Here is a 15,418-nt window from a genome sequence, read left to right on the forward strand (position 1 = left end):
TAGGGATACTTTAGGATTCTCATTGTGAGTCCTCTCTTTAAAAAAAAGTACCTTACATAGCATAGTTTCTATTTTAACTTTTTTTTTATATAACCTAAAACTATATTTAACACACTAGTTAAGAGAATTAACACAGCATCACTTCCTAACACAACACATAGAATATTAATTTTAATATTTGTGCAAAGCCAATGATAAAATATGCATTTTTCACATCTAAAACTATATTTAACACACTACTTAAGAGAATCAAAACAGCATCACTTCCTAACACAACACATATAATATTTATTTGAATATTTGCGAGAAGCCAATGATAAAATACGCATTTTTCACAGGATTCTGCCGGGGTGTTCGGGGCTGTCCCCGCAGCTCGGGTGACACTTTTGGGACTCACCCTGAGCAGTGTCGCAGCTTCCTCTAGTGGCCGTGGGGGAAACGCTTCCAGAGGAGGATCCGGGCTGGAATTCCAGTCCGTGCCCCCTCATCCCTTCAGTTCTGTGATTTGGGGTCTGTTTTTCCCTGTGGTTGTTTTATTCGGCTTGGTGATGCTCCCCCAGTGCGTTGTGTCCTTATGGAACCCTGTAAAAGTGGATTTTTATGGATTTTCCTTTGGGCCTGGCACCTTCTGCTGGGCTTTCCCCAGGTGAAGCCTGCAAGTGTGGATTTTTATGGATTTTCCTTTGGGCCTGGCACCTTCTGCTGGGCTTTCCCCAGGTGCTGCTGGCTCGGATGGGAAACTGGATTGGGACACTCCAGCCGTGGAAGGCCCTCAGCAGGATCCTCACCTTGGATGCATCCATGAATGTGCCTTTGGCTCTCAGGGGTCCATCCTGCAACAGCTGAGTGGGAAAAACCCTCCCAAACCTGCTCTGGAATCTGTCCCTGGAGCTGAGGGGATGCTCTGAGATCTCCTCTGTGCCAAGCTCACGCGGTTCAGCTTGGTGCTTTGGCAACTGGAAAACTGAGGGACGAGCTGCTTCAGGGAAAAGTTCGCTGAGATTTTGGCTCCCGAAAAAAAAGGGTCTAGGCAGCAAAATGAGGTGAATTTGGGTGGCGCTGAGCCCTGGGGGTGGGGATGGTTCTGTGTGATCCCATTTGGACTGTCCTGGCCTTGCTGGGCTCCTTCCTGCACCTGGAATTGGGATTTTGGGATGTCTCGTGAGCAGCCGTGGCTGAGCAGAGGGAATATCCCTGCCTTGACCTTTTTAAGTGGTTCTTGTTTCAGTCTGAGTTAATCCATCACATTTCCCCCCCTGGTATTTCCTCCCTGGTCAATGCACACAGATTTTCCCCTTTTCCCCTTCCCCAGAACCTCCTGATGGGAGCAGAGCTTCTCCCAGTGCTCCACGGTCTCATCTGGGAGGGTTTTTTTCCCTTCTCACCCATTTCAGGTGCTGGAATCCCTGTGAGCTCTGCATTCCTTACAGTGAGGGGAAAGGGGAGGTGCTGGAGGTTAAAGGATCTTTATTTCCACAGACACTCGAATGTGTTTGTTGTTTCTGAGGAATTCTTGTTGTTTCTGAGGAATTCTTCTTGTTTCTGTGGAATTCTTCTTGTTTCTGAGGAATTCTTCTTGTTTCTGAGGAATTCTTCTTGTTTCTGAGGAATTCTTGTTGTTTCTGAGGAATTCTTGTTGTTTCCGAGGAATTCTTGTTGTTTCTGAGGAATTCTTCTTGTTTCTGAGGAATTCTTGTTTTTCTGAGGAATTCTTGTTTTTCTCACCTCACCTGTGCCGCCCACTGGCAGCAAAACCAAAGCAGGGGTGGCATTTCCAGCTCTCTGTTTTCTCATTGTCTCTCCGTGTGACGCCGCTCGAGCGGAGGATCGTTAATGAATGATTGCTGATGAACCCCATTTCCTAATTGCAGCCCCCGGGAAGGCTGCATTGAGTCTTCCTGGGAATTCTGTCTTTTCCCCAGACTTGGCTGCTCTGGAGGTGCTGCTCAGAGGCAGCAGAACAGGTTTGGGTTCCTGTGCTGGAGGTGGATTCATTACTGAGAGCCCTGGCAGCTTTGAAGTTGGCAATTACAGGCCAGGAGATGGAAAAAGCTCCTTGTAAAGATGGGATCTGATTTGTTTTCCCTTCCCTGAGTGAATGGGATTTTTCCAGGTGCTTCAGCGTCACCTCAAGCTCCTGCTGTCATTGTCACCTGTGCTGGTGCCACTGAACATTTCTGTGTGGCAGAGAAGCAAAGCTGCTCTGAGCAATTGTTCCTTTGGGTCATTCCCAGGGAAATCCAGGCTGAGCCTCTCTGAGGAGCAGCTCTGTGACCCGAGGAGGGCTCCTGAGGTGTGGAACTGCACAGAATGAACGCAATGGGGTGGTTGTCCCTGCTGGTGACCCATGGGGAGACCTTTCCAGGACAATTCCTGGTGCTGCTTCCCCTCCAAAATCCCTCTCCAGCTCCCTTAGAGCCCCCTTTAGGTTTTGATCATCAAGAAGCGGCTGATCCTCACCTGGTTTGGGAATTTAAATGCCAGACCTGGAGCCCAACCATGTGTTTACAGTTTATTTACCCATCTTTTGCTCACAGGAAAAAGAGGAACCTTTATTTCGATGTGAGGGAAGCTGTTCCTGCGTGCTGTGACCTCTGTTTTGGAAACAAAGCACCAACAGCAGCTTGTGAAGGATCCCAGTGCTTGTGTGGGTTCATAAACACAGCTGCTCTGGGGGCAGAGAATGCCAGCCTGGTTTGGGTTGGAAGAAAATTAAAAATTGTCTGAATCCACCCCTGCCATGGGCAGGGACACCTCCCACTGTCCCAGATTGCTCCAAGCCCCATCCAGCCTGGCCTGGGACAATTCCAGGGATCCGGGGGCAGCCACCAGCCCCTTCCACCCTCACAGGGAAGAATTCCTTCCAATATCCAACCTGAATTTCCTCTCTTTCAGCCTGAACCCCTTCCCCTTGTCTCTCTCTCCAGTTCCTGGCGAGCAGCCCCCTTCCAGCTCCTTGCAGCCCCTCCAGGTCCTGGAAGGGGCCGTGAGGAATCCCCAGAACCTCCCCTGCTCCATCTCCCAGGGGTTTGGGTGCTGCAGAATCCCAGGAAATCTCCTGGTGGAGAGGTGGAACTCCCTGAGCTGGAGCTGGGCCACCAAGCCAACGCAGAAGAGAAACTGAAAGCGAAGCAGAGGGAATGCCCAGAGCCTGGCCCCGAGGGAAATCCTGGGTGTGAGATCCCTGCTCTGTGTGGGGATCCCCACACCTCTGCTGCTGGAATCCCCAAACCCTGCTGGAAACCCCAAATCCTGCTGGAATCCCCAAATCCTGCTGGAATCCCCAAATCCTGCTGGTATCCCTAAATCCTGATGGAAGCCCCAAATCCTGCTGGAAACCCTAAATCCTGCTGGAAACCCTAAATCCTGATGGAAACCCCAAATCCTGCTGGAATCCCTAAATCCTGATGGAAACCCTAAATCCTGCTGGAAACCCCAAATCCTGCTGGAAACCCCAAACCCTGCTGGAATCCCCAAATCCTGATGGAAACCCCAAATCCTGCTGAAAACCCCAAATCCTGATGGAAACCCCAAACCCTGCTGGAATCCCCAAATCCTGATGGAAACCCCAAATCCTGCTGAAAACCCCAAATCCTGCTGGAATCCCCAAATTCCTGGAAACCCCAAATTCCTGCTGCAGCAAATCCCTCTGGTGTCTTCTCCAAGGGCTGTCTTGCTTGGATTTGGGATGCAAGCAGTGGAAAATATCAGGGTAACAGCCCCTTTGCTGGGAAATATTTTGGTTATCACCAAAAAAAAGCTTTGGTTTGTTTGCTAGAAAATATTTAGATGGTGACCAAACCCAACTGGGGGATTTCCGTCCAAATAGTGAAAGCAGGAGCAGGTAGGACAGCTCTGGGGAACACCTCGGAGCAAAGCGGAGAAGGAACCTGGGAACCACCTTGGAGGGAATGAGAGGAGGAACCTGAGGATCACCTTGGAGGAAACAAGAGGAGGAACCTGGAGAACATCACTGAAAAACGAAGAGAAGGAACCTGAGGATCACCTTGGAGGAAACGAGAGGAGGAACCTGGAGAACATCACTGAAAAATGAAGAGAAGGAACCTGAGGATCACCTTGGAGGAGATGAGAGGAGGAACCTGGGGACCATCCTGAAAAAACAGAGAGAGGAACCTGGGGACCACCTTGAAGGAAATGAGAGAAGGAACCTAGAGAACATAATTGAAAAATGAAGAGAAGGAACCTTGGAGAAATGAGGGAGAACCTGGGGATCACCTTGGAGGAAATGAGAGAAGGAACCTGAGGACCATCTTGGAGGAAATGAGAGGAAAAACTTGGGACCACCTTGGAGGAAACAAGAGGAGGAACCTGGAGAACATCACTGAAAAAGGAAGAGAAGGAACCTGAGGATCACCTTGGAGGAAATGAGATGAGGAACATGAGGACCATCCTGGAAAAACAGAGAGAAGAACCTGGGGATCTCCTTGGAGGAAATGAAAGAAGGAACCTGGAGAACATCATTGAAAAAGGAAGAGAAGGAACCTTGGAGAAATGAGGGAGAACCTGAGGATCACCTTGGAGGAAATGAGATGAGGAACATGAGGACCATCCTGGAAAAATAGGGAGAAGAACCTGGGGATCTCCTTGGAGGAAATGAAAGAAGGAACCTGGGGAACACCCTGGAGGGAATGAGAGGAGGAACCTGATGATCATCCTGAAGGGAACGAGAAAAGAACCTGGGGACCATCCTGGAAAAGGCAACAGAAGGAACCTGGGGACCATCCTGAAGGGAATGAGAGGAGGAACCTGGGAATCACCCAGGAGGAAACAAGAGGAGGAACCTGGAGAACATCATGGAAAAGGCAAGAGAAGGAACCTGAGGATCGTCCTGGAGGAAACAAGAGAAGGAACTGGGGATCTCCTTGGAGGAAATGAAAGAAGGAACCTGAGGACCATCTTGGAGGAAACAAGAGAAGGAACTGGGGATCACTTTGAAGGAAATTACAGGAGGAACCTGGGGATCTCCTTGGAGGAAATGAGAGAAAGAACTGGAGAACATCATTGAAAAAGGAAGAGAAGGAACCTGAGGACCACTTTGAAGGAAATTACAGGAGGAACATGGGGATCTCCTTGGAGGAGATGAAAGAAGGAACCTGGAGAACATCATTGAAAAAGGAAGAGAAGGAACCCGGAGACCATCCTGGAGGGAATGAGAGGAGGAACTGGGGACCATCCTGGAGGGAATGAGAGCAGGAACTGGGGACCATCCTGAAGAGAAGGAACCTGGAGACCATCCTGGAGGGAATGAGAGCAGGAACTGGGACCATCCTGGAGGGAATGAGAGCAGGAACTGGGGACCATCCTGGAGGGAATGAGAGCAGGAACTGGGGACCATCCTGGAGGACACCACAGGAGGACCCCGCTGTTCTCCATCTCCTCGCCCGTGCCCTCCCCGCCTCCATCCCTCTCTCCACGGGCGGAAGGCGAGCAGACCAAAGCCTTTCCCGAGCACCGAGTCCCTTTGTCCCGCGGCCAGGGCTGGCGAGCAGCTCCGGGGATTTTGGCCAGCGCAGCCCGGACACAGCGCGGTGACGCCGGGTCCCCGGTCCCCGATAAGAGCTGCCCCTTATCTCTCGCTGCCCTTTGATGGGGCCGATCCCGCAGCGTCCCGGGGCACAAAGCCGCCCTTGAGGCCGGCCCGGATCAGAGCCGGCGCTGCCTCCCGGGATAAAAGCGCGGCCCCGGCGGGCTCTGCCCCTCCCGAGGGCTGCGGGCACCATGAGGTGGCTGCCGGTGGTGCTGGCGTGGCTGCAGCTGGCCCAGGGCGCCGTCAGGTGGGTGACAGGGACGGAGAGGATGGCGAGATGGTGGGAGCGAGGAGGATGAGCAGGGGGCACGGAGCGGGGCAGATCCTGGGGGATGGAGAGATCCTGAGAGAGCATAGAGAGGTCCTGGGGGATGGAGAGATCCTGGGGGATGGAGAGCAGATTCTGGACAATGAGAGATCCTGGGGCATGGAGAGATCCTGGGGGATGGAGAGATCCTGGGGGATGGAGGGATCCTGGGGGATGGAGGGATCCTGAGAGAGCATAGAGAGATCCTGGGGCATAGAGAGATCCTGGGGGATGGAGGGATCCTGGGGGATGGAGAGATCCTGGGGAATGGAGAGATCCTGGGGCAGGGAGAGATCCTGGGGGATGGAGAGATCCTGGGGGATGGAGAGCAGATTCTGGACAATGAGAGATCCTGGGGCATGGAGAGATCCTGGGAGAACATGGAGATATCCTGGGAGAACATGGAGATATCCTGGGCATGGAGAGATATGGGACATGGGGAGCAGATTCTGGGCAGGGAGAGATCCTGGGGGATGGAGAGATCCTGGGACAGCACGGAGAGATCCTGGGGGGTGGAGGGACTTGAGATATGGAGAGATCCTGGGATGTGGAGAGATCCTGGGGGATGGAGAGATCCTGGGACAGCATGGAGAGATTCTGGACATGGGGAGCAGATCCTGGGAATGGAGAGATGCTGGGAGAGCATGGAGACATCCTGGGCATGGAGAGATCTTGGGAGAACATCCTGGGATATGGAGAGATCCTGGGACAGGGAGAGATCTTGGGATGTGGAGAGCAGATTCTGGACAACGAGAGATCCTGGGCATGGAGAGCAGATCCTGGACATGGAGGGATCCTGGGAGAGCATGGAGACATTCTGGGCATGGAGAGCAGATCCTGGACATGGAGGGATCCTGGGATGTGGAGAGCAGCTCCTGGACATGGAGAGCAGCTCCTGGGATGTTGAGAGCAGTTTTTGGGGTCACGGAGAGCTCCTGGGATGTTGAGAGCAGTTCCTGGGGATCTGCAGAGCTCCTGGACACGGAGAGCGCCTGTCGTGTCTCAAAGGAGCCCAGAGACCAAGCCCTCTGAAAATGCTGAAATCTTCTTCTTTCCTGCTGTGCCCTGCTGTGCTCTGCCTGTGCCTGTGCAGGATCAGCCTGAAGAAAGGCCTGTCCATCCGGGACCAGATGAGGGCAGCTGGGGTGCTGGATGATTTCCTGAGGCACATCAAATACGATCCGGTGAAGAAATTCCAGCCCAGCCAGGGCTCCGTGGTGAGGGAGCCCATAGCCAACCACCTGGATGTGAGTGCCCTCCCTGCCCGTCCTTCCTCCCTCAGCCACCTGGGCACCCCTGAACCTCCAGCAGTGAGAAACTGCTTTATCCCCACCCTTAAATTGCTTTTTCCCCACCCTTAAACTACTTTTCCCCCCACCCTTAAATTTCTTTTTTCCCCACCCTTAAATTGATTTTTTTCCCCACCCTTAAATTTATTTTTTTCCCCACCCTTAAACTGATTTTTTCCCCACCCCTAAATTGTTCTCCCCCCACTCCTAAATTGATTTTTTACCCACTTAAATTGCTTTTCCCCCCACCCTTAAGTTGCTTTTTCCCCCGCTTTTTAACTTCTGGTTTGAACCCCAAGGAAGTTTACCCCCAGCCACAAAGAGCCAGGCTTTTCTGTACGAAACAAACCCACAATAATGATTTAATATTTCATTTTTTGGGGGAGTAGGGGCAGGATAAAAGCTCAGCCTGGCTGGGGGATGCCAGAGGGGAACCTGCTCCGTCCCTGATCCCCCGCCCAAGGAAAATTCCCTTTTTTCCCCCAGTCCTCCTACTTTGGGGAGATCAGCATTGGGGAGCCCCCCCAGAAGTTCCTGGTGCTGTTTGACACCGGCTCCTCCAACCTGTGGGTGCCCTCCACGGACTGCAAGAGTCCTGCTTGCTGTGAGTAGCCCGGGCTGCTGTGAGCAGGGACGTTCCTGCTCCTAGGAGTAATTAGTGCTCACTAATCAGTGCCAATTATCCCAGCACTGCAGGGCTCACTGCGTTTCTGAGCACCCCAAAATGGGTTTAGGTGCCACATCCTTGTCCCTGTTCTTCCCCTGTCACCCTGGGGACATCACACGATGCCAAAAACGTGACCCTGGGATGCTGATCTGGGATTGCTGTGGCTTCCTTGGGGAGCTCAGAGCCCTCAAATCCCCACAAGCCACCCCAGGGACCTCAGGGGGGCTCCCTGACCATCCCAGCCATCTTCTGGGTGCTCCCTGGCCATTCCTGGCAATCCCACTGATGGAGCACCCAGCAGTGAAATCCCACTGATAGAACATCCAGCAGTGAAATCCCACTGCAGAACGGGACCTGATCCCCAGGAATTATCCCAAGGAGCAGCAAGCAGTGAAATCCCATTGATGGACCACCCAGAAATGAAATCCCACTGATGGAGCACCCAGAAATGAAATCCCACTGATGGAGCACCCAGCAGTGAAATCCCACTGCTGCACAGGACCCGATCCCCAGGAATTATCCCAAGGAGCATCTAGCAGTGAAATCCCACTGATGGACCACCCAGAAATGAAATCCCACTGCAGCGCAGGACCCGATGCCCAGGAATTATCCTAAGGCACCATCCAGCTCCCTTAGGATAATTCCAGGGGATCAGGTGAAATCCCAGGTGAAATCCCATGGCAGAACAGGACTTGCTCCTTGAGAATCACCCCGAGGAGCACCAAGCAGTGAATTCCCACTGCAGAACAGAACCTGATTCCTGGGAATTGTCCCAGGGAGGTTCCAGCAGTGAAATCCCACTGATGGGGCACTCGGAAATGAAATCCCCCTGCAGAACAGGACCTGCTCCTTGGGGATTATCCCAGGGAGGTTTAAAAATCCCATGGCAGAACAGGACCTGCTCCTTGGGAATCACCTCGGGGAGCACCAAGCAGTGAAATCCCACTGATGCAGCGCCCAGAAATGAAATCCCACTGCAATACAGAACCTGATCCCCAGGAATTATCCCAGGGAGGTTCCAGCAGTGAAATCCCACTGACGGGGCACTCAGAAATGAAATCCCACTGCAGAACAGGACCTGATCCCCAGGAATTATCCCAGGGAGGTTTAAATATCCCATGGCAGAACAGGACCTGCTCCTTGGGAATCACCTCGGGGAGCACCAAGCAGTGAAATCCCACTGATGCAGCGCCCAGAAATGAAATCCCACTGCAGAACAGGACCTGATCCCCAGGAATTATCTCAGGGAGGTTCCAGCAGTGAAATCCCACTGATGGGGCACTCAGCAATGAAATTCCCCTGCAGAACAGGACCTGCTCCTTGGGGATTATCTCAGGGAGGTTCCAGCAGTGAAATCCCACTGACGGGGCACTCAGAAATGAAATCCCCCTGCAGAAGAGGACCTGATCCCCAGGAATTATCCCAGGGAGGTTTAAAAATCCCATGGCAGAACAGGACCTGCTCCTTGGGAATCACCTCGGGGAGCACCAAGCAGTGAAATCCCCACTGATGCAGCGCCCAGAAATGAAATCCCACTGCAATACAGAACCTGATCCCCAGGAATTATCCCAGGGAGGTTCCAGCAGTGAAATCCCATGGCAGAACAGGACCTGATCCCTGGGAATCACCCCAAGGAGCACCCAGCAATGAAATCCCCCTGCAGAACAGGACCTGCTCCTTGGGGATTATCTCGGGGAGGTTCCAGCAGTGAAATCCCACTGATGGGGCACTCGGAAATGAAATCCCACTGCAGAACAGGACCTGATCCCTTGGGAATCACCCCAAGGAGCACCCAGCAGTGAAATTCCTCCTCATGGCATTTCACTGCCCATGCCCAGGGCTTTCCCTCTTCTTCCTCCCCCAGTCAACCACGCCAAGTTCCAGCCCAGTGCCTCGGCCACCTTCACGCCCGGGGGCCAGTCCTACAACGTGTCCTACGGCAGCGGCTCCGTCACCATCGTGCTGGGCTCCGACACGCTCAGGGTGAGTGCCCAGGGCCAGGTTTGTGGAGAGCTGGCTGGTTGGGGTGGGTGTGTTGGGCAGCAGTCATGGGAGGTCAATGAGCAGGAGGAAGATGATGAGGGATGTTAAGATGAGGGCTCATTTGTGTCCTTTTTTGTCTAGGGGCGTTATTGGTTGTTTTGTGACCAGGTTGGTAAACTGTCACAGACATCTTTTCATGAAAAATCCTTTCCTTAGGATTTTTCCTCCTGAGAAGCTGGGAGGCCTCAGGAACAAAATGTAAACACTGATTATGTGCTGCTGTGGGATGCAACAGGTGCATCTGTGATTGGTTTCATAGAGTTGTTTGTAATTAATGGCCAATCACAGTCAGCTGGCTCGAGCTCTCTGCCCAAGCCACAAACCTTTGTTATCATTCCTTTCTATTCTTAGCTTAGCCAGCCTTCTGATGAAACCTTTTTTTCTATTCTTTTAGTATAGTTTCAATGTAATATATATCATAAAATAATAAATCAAGCCTTCTGAAACGTGGACTCATATCTTCGTCTCTTCCTCATCCAAGAACCCCTGTGACAAACCCAGTCACCAGCTGGCCTTTGGCTGGGTTTTACCCCAATTCCCGTTTTTTTTCCCCAATTTTCCCCTCTGCCTGGTGCTGTTGGCACCGCAGGAGCAGCAGCCTCCCCTCAGATCCCCTTTCCCTGCAGATCCAGAGCATCACGGTGACCCAGCAGGAGCTGGGGCTGAGCCAGGAGGAGCCCACGCGGCCGTTCTACTTCGCGGCCTTCGACGGCATCCTGGGCATGGCCTTCCCCTCGCTGGCCGTGGGGGGCATGGCCACGGCGCTGGGCGGCATGCTGGAGCAGAACCAGCTGGCCGAGCCCGTCTTCAGCTTCTACTTCTCACGGTGAGAGCCCTGCAGGGCGCTGCGAGTGTCCTGGTGTGCCCTGCATGTCGTGGTGTCCCCTGATCTCATGTCCCAGTGTCCCCTGTCTGCGTGTCCTGGTGTCCCCTGATCTCATGTCCTGGTGTCCCCTGTCTGCATGTCGTGGTGTCCCCTGATCTCATGTCCTGGTCCCCTGCATGTCCTGGTGTCCCCCGTCTGTGTGTCGTGGTGTCCCCTTCCCTCATGTCCTGGTGTCCCCTGATCTCATGTCCTGGTGTCCCCTGTCTGCATGTCCTGGTGTCCCCTTATCTCATGTCCTGGTGCCCCCTATCTGCATGTCGTGGTGTCCCCTGATCTCATGTCCTGGTGTGCCCTGCATGTCATGGTGTCCCCTGATCTCATGTCCTGGTGTGCCCTGCATGTCCTGGTGTCCCCATCCCTCATGTCCTGCTGTCCTCTGTCTGCACATCTTGGTGTCCCCTGCTCGCATGTTGTGGTGTCCCCTACTTTCACATCCTCATGTCCCGGTGTCCCCTGCGTGTTGTGGTGTCCCCTGCCCTCATGCCATGATGTCCCCTATGTGCACATCCTGCTGTCCCCTGCCCTCATGTCCAGGTGTCCCCTGCTTGCACATCCTGGTGTCCCATGCCCTCATGTCATCATGTGCCCTGCACATCCTGGTGTCCCTCACCTCCTGGTGTCCCCTGACTGCACATCCTGGTGTCCCTCACATCCTGGTGTCCCTCACATCCTGGTGTCCCTCACCTCCTGGTGTCCCCTGACTGCACGTCCTGGTGTCCCTCACATCCTGGTGTCCCCTATCTGCACATCCTGGTGTCCCTCACCTCCTGGTGTCCCCTGACTGCACATCCTGGTGTCCCTCACATCCTGGTGTCCCCTATCTGCATGTCCTGGTGTCCCTCCCATCATGGTGTCCCCTATCTGCACATCCTGGTGTCCCTCACATCCTGGTGTCCCCTGACTGCACATCCTGGTGTCCCCTGACTGCACGTCCTGGTGTCCCTCACATCCTGGTGTCCCCTGACTGCATGTCATCATGTCCCCTGCACGTCCTGGTGTCTGTCCCTCACCTCCTGGTGTCCCCATCCCTCACATCCTGCTGTCCCCTGCCCGTCCCCCTGAGGGTTCCTCGGGCACTCCCCCCTCTCCATCCCACGCTGACCACAGGGCTCTCCTGGCTCTGTTTCCTCACAGCCAGCCCACCTACGACTACGGGGGCGAGCTCCTCCTGGGGGGCGTGGACCCCCAGCTCTTCCAGGGGGACATCACCTGGGCGCCGGTGACACAGAGGCTCTACTGGCAGGTGGCACTTGAGGAGTGAGTGGTGTTTGCACCTCTGGCCATCACACCCTGCTCTGCAGGGCTCCAGGCTGGATGCTTGGGCTTTAAGGGTGCCCAAAGCCACGTCCTTGTCCCCATTGTCCTGCCAGGGTTGCCATCGGGCAGTCAGCGACCGGCTGGTGCAGCCAGGGCTGCCAGGCCATCGTGGACACGGGGACATTCCTGCTGACCGTGCCCCAGGAGTACATAGAGAGCGTCCTGGAGGCCCTGGGAGCCCAGGAGACCAGCTATGGGGTGAGCGTGGGGGTTTTGGGGGGTCTGGAGCAGTGGGGAGCCTGCGTGGGAGTCAGAGCCCTGGGTTTGACCAGGTCCTGCAAAAACTCAGGTGGCACCTGCAGGAAAAGGGACTGCAGGGGGACACCAGGCTGAGAAAGGCGGGGATGCTCAGCCTGGAGAACAGAACATTGTGTGGGAACCTCACAGCCCATTCCAGGATCTGAAGGGGCTACAGGGAAGCCAGAGAGGGACTTGGGACAAAGGTCTGGAGTGACAGGGGAAGGGGAGATGGGTTCGGAGTGAAAGAGAGGAAATTTAGGGTTGATCCAGGGAAGGAATTCCTGCCTGTGAGGGTGGGGAGGGGCTGGGGTGATGTCCCAGAGCAGCTGTGGCTGTGCCATCCCTGGCAGCGTCCCAGGCCAGGCTGGAGCACCCTGGGGCAGTGGGAGGTGTGGGACCCATGGTGGCACTGGATGGACTTTGAGGTCCCTCCAACCCAAACCATTCCAGGATTCCATGGGCAGGTTTAGATGAGATTTTGGGAAGAAATCTTAGGAGAGGGGCTGGGATGGAATTCCCAGAGCAGCTGTGGCTGCCCCTGGACCCCTGGCAGTGTCCCAGGCCAGGCTGGAGCCCCCTGGGGACAGTGGCAGCTGTCCCTGCCATGGCAGGGGTGGCACCGGGTGATTTAAATTCCCTTCCCACCCAAACCATTCCACGATTCCGCGGTGTGGCGCTGCCAGGGGCGGGGTGTTTGTCCCCGCCGTGTCCCCTGGCTGCCATGAGCCCTGTCCCTGTCCCCTCAGTACGCCGTGGACTGCAGTGACACCCAGAGCATGCCCCAACTCACCTTCGGCATCGGCGGCGCTCGGCTCGCGCTCCCCCCGAGCGCCTTCGTCCTCAACGTACGTGTGGGGTCTGTGGGGTCCGGCCCAAAATTCCGCAGGGTTCCCAAAATTCCATGGGTGCTGGGATCCATCCCCAGGGTTCCCAGGAACATCCCCGGGGTTCCTGAGAGTTCCTGAGGCACTGGGAGCATCCTGAGAGTTCCCCAGGGTTCCGCGGGTACTGGGAACACCTCCAGGCACTGGGAGTGTCCCGAGGGTTCCTGAGAATTTCCCTGGGTACCAGGAGCATCCTGAGGGTTCCTGAGAGTTCCCCAGGGTTCCCTGGGTACCAGGGGCATCCCAAGAGTTCCTGAGAGCTCCTGAGGGAACATCCTGAGAATTCCGGAGGGTTCCCCAGGTACCGGGAACATCCCAAGTGTTCTCCAGGCACTGGGAACATCCTGAGAGTTCCTGAGAGTTCCTCAGGCACTGGGAACATCCTGAGAGCTCCCCAGGGTCCCCCAGGTACCGGGGACATCCCCAGGCACTGGGGACATCCCAAGAGTTCCTGACAATTCCTGAGGCACTGGGAACATCCTGAGAATTCCTGAGGGTTCCCCAGGCACCAGGAATATCCCGAGAGTTCCTGAGAGTTCCTGAGGCACCGGGAACATCCTGAGAGTTCCCAAGAGTTCCCAAGTCACCAGGAACATCCCGAGGCACCAGGAACATCCCAAGAGTTCCTGAGGGCTCCCCGGGTACCTGGGGAGAGTTCCCAAGAGTTCCCAAGGCACTGAGAACATCCTGAGAGTTCCCAAGGGTTCCCAAGTCATCAGGAACATTCCAAGGCACGGGAAGATCCTGAGAGTTCCTGAGGGTTCCCCGGGTACCTGGGGAGAGTTCCCAAGAGTTCCCAAGGCACTGAGAACATCCTGAGAGTTCCCAAGGGTTCCCAAGTCATCAGGAACATTCGAGGCATGGGAAGATCCTGAGAGTTCCTGAGGGTTCCCCAGGTACCGGGAACATCCCAAGGGTTCTCCAGGCACTGGGAAAATCCTGAGAGTTCCAGAGAGTTCCCTGGGTACCAGGAACATCCTGAGAGCTCCTGAGTGTTCCTCAGGCACCAGGAACATCCCCAGAGTTCCCAAGAGTTCCCAAGTCACCAGGAACATCCTGAGGCACCAGGAACATCCTGAGAATTCCCAAGAGTTCCTGAGGCACCGGGAACATCCTGAGGCACCAGGAACATCCTGAGAATTCCCAAGAGTTCCTGAGGCACCAGGAACATCCTGAGGCACCAGGAACATCCTGAGAATTCCCAAGAGTTCCCAAGTCACCAGGAACATCCTGAGAATTCCCAAGAGTTCCCAAGTCACCAGGAACATCCTGAGGCACCAGGAACATCCTGAGAATTCCCAAGAGTTCCTGAGGCACCGGGAACATCTTGAGCCTTCCTGAGGCACCAGGAACATCCTGGGCGTTGCCGAGGCCCCGGGAACATCCTGAGAGCTCCCAAGAGTTCCCCAGATATTGGGAACACCCCAAGCATTCCCAAGAGTTTCTGAGCCACTGGGAACACCCCAAGAATTCCCGAGGCACTGGGAACATTCTGAAAATTCCCAAGAGTTCCCCAGATATTGGGAACACCTCAAGCATTCCCAAGAGTTCCTGAGGCACTGGGAACGCCCCAAGAGTTCCCGAGGCACTGGGAACATTCTGAAAATTCCCAAGAGTTCCTGAGCCACTGGGAACACCCCAAGAATTCCCAAGGCACTGGGAACATTCTGAAAATTCCCAAGAGTTCCCCAGTCACTGGGAACACCCCGAGAGTCGCCCAGGCACTGGGAACTTCTCAAGCATTCCCGAGGCATCAGGAACGTCCTGAGAATTCCCGAGGCACCAGGAACATCCCAAGCATTCCCGAGGCCCCGGGAAGGTCCCGTAGCTCCCGCCGTGCTGCTGTCGGTGCTGACCCCCCGTTATTCCCCCCTCCAGAGCAATGGCTACTGCACCCTGGCCATCGAGGCCACCTACCTGCCCTCCCAGGACGGGCAGCCCCTCTGGATCCTGGGAAACGTTTTCCTGAAGGAATTTTACACCGTCTTCGACATGGCCAACAACCGCGTGGGCTTCGCGCCCTCGGCCTAGAGGAAGCAAATTCCAGCCCCTCTCCCGGCCCACGGGGTGCCACAGCATTCCCAGGGACGTTTCTGCTCCTTTCCATCCCCATCCCTCGGGATTTGCGTGCCCACGGATCCTGTAACAAATAAACCCTGCCGTCCAAAATGATCTCTGAGCTCCTGGGTTTGTGGGGAGCAGCTTGAGGGGTTCCCTGGCTCACAATTCCCTTTTTC

At 54.9% G+C, this 15,418-nt stretch overlaps 1 protein-coding gene across 1 annotated transcript; it reads left to right on the plus strand.

Annotated features, from left to right (window-relative positions):
• The first annotated feature begins 5,739 nt into the window (after positions 1-5,739).
• On the plus strand, positions 5,740-15,212 carry PGC (progastricsin). Its single transcript, XM_058040031.1, has 9 exons — positions 5,740-5,795; positions 6,949-7,102; positions 7,631-7,748; positions 9,676-9,794; positions 10,481-10,680; positions 11,875-11,997; positions 12,111-12,255; positions 13,044-13,142; positions 15,060-15,212. Exons 1-9 carry the CDS (start codon positions 5,740-5,742, stop codon positions 15,210-15,212), a joined length of 1,167 nt encoding a protein of 388 aa, XP_057896014.1.
• Positions 15,213-15,418: the final 206 nt, after the last annotated feature.

The sequence above is a fragment of the Melospiza georgiana genome, chromosome 23 (assembly GCF_028018845.1).
Source record: "Melospiza georgiana isolate bMelGeo1 chromosome 23, bMelGeo1.pri, whole genome shotgun sequence".
Classification (NCBI taxonomy): domain Eukaryota; kingdom Metazoa; phylum Chordata; class Aves; order Passeriformes; family Passerellidae; genus Melospiza; species Melospiza georgiana.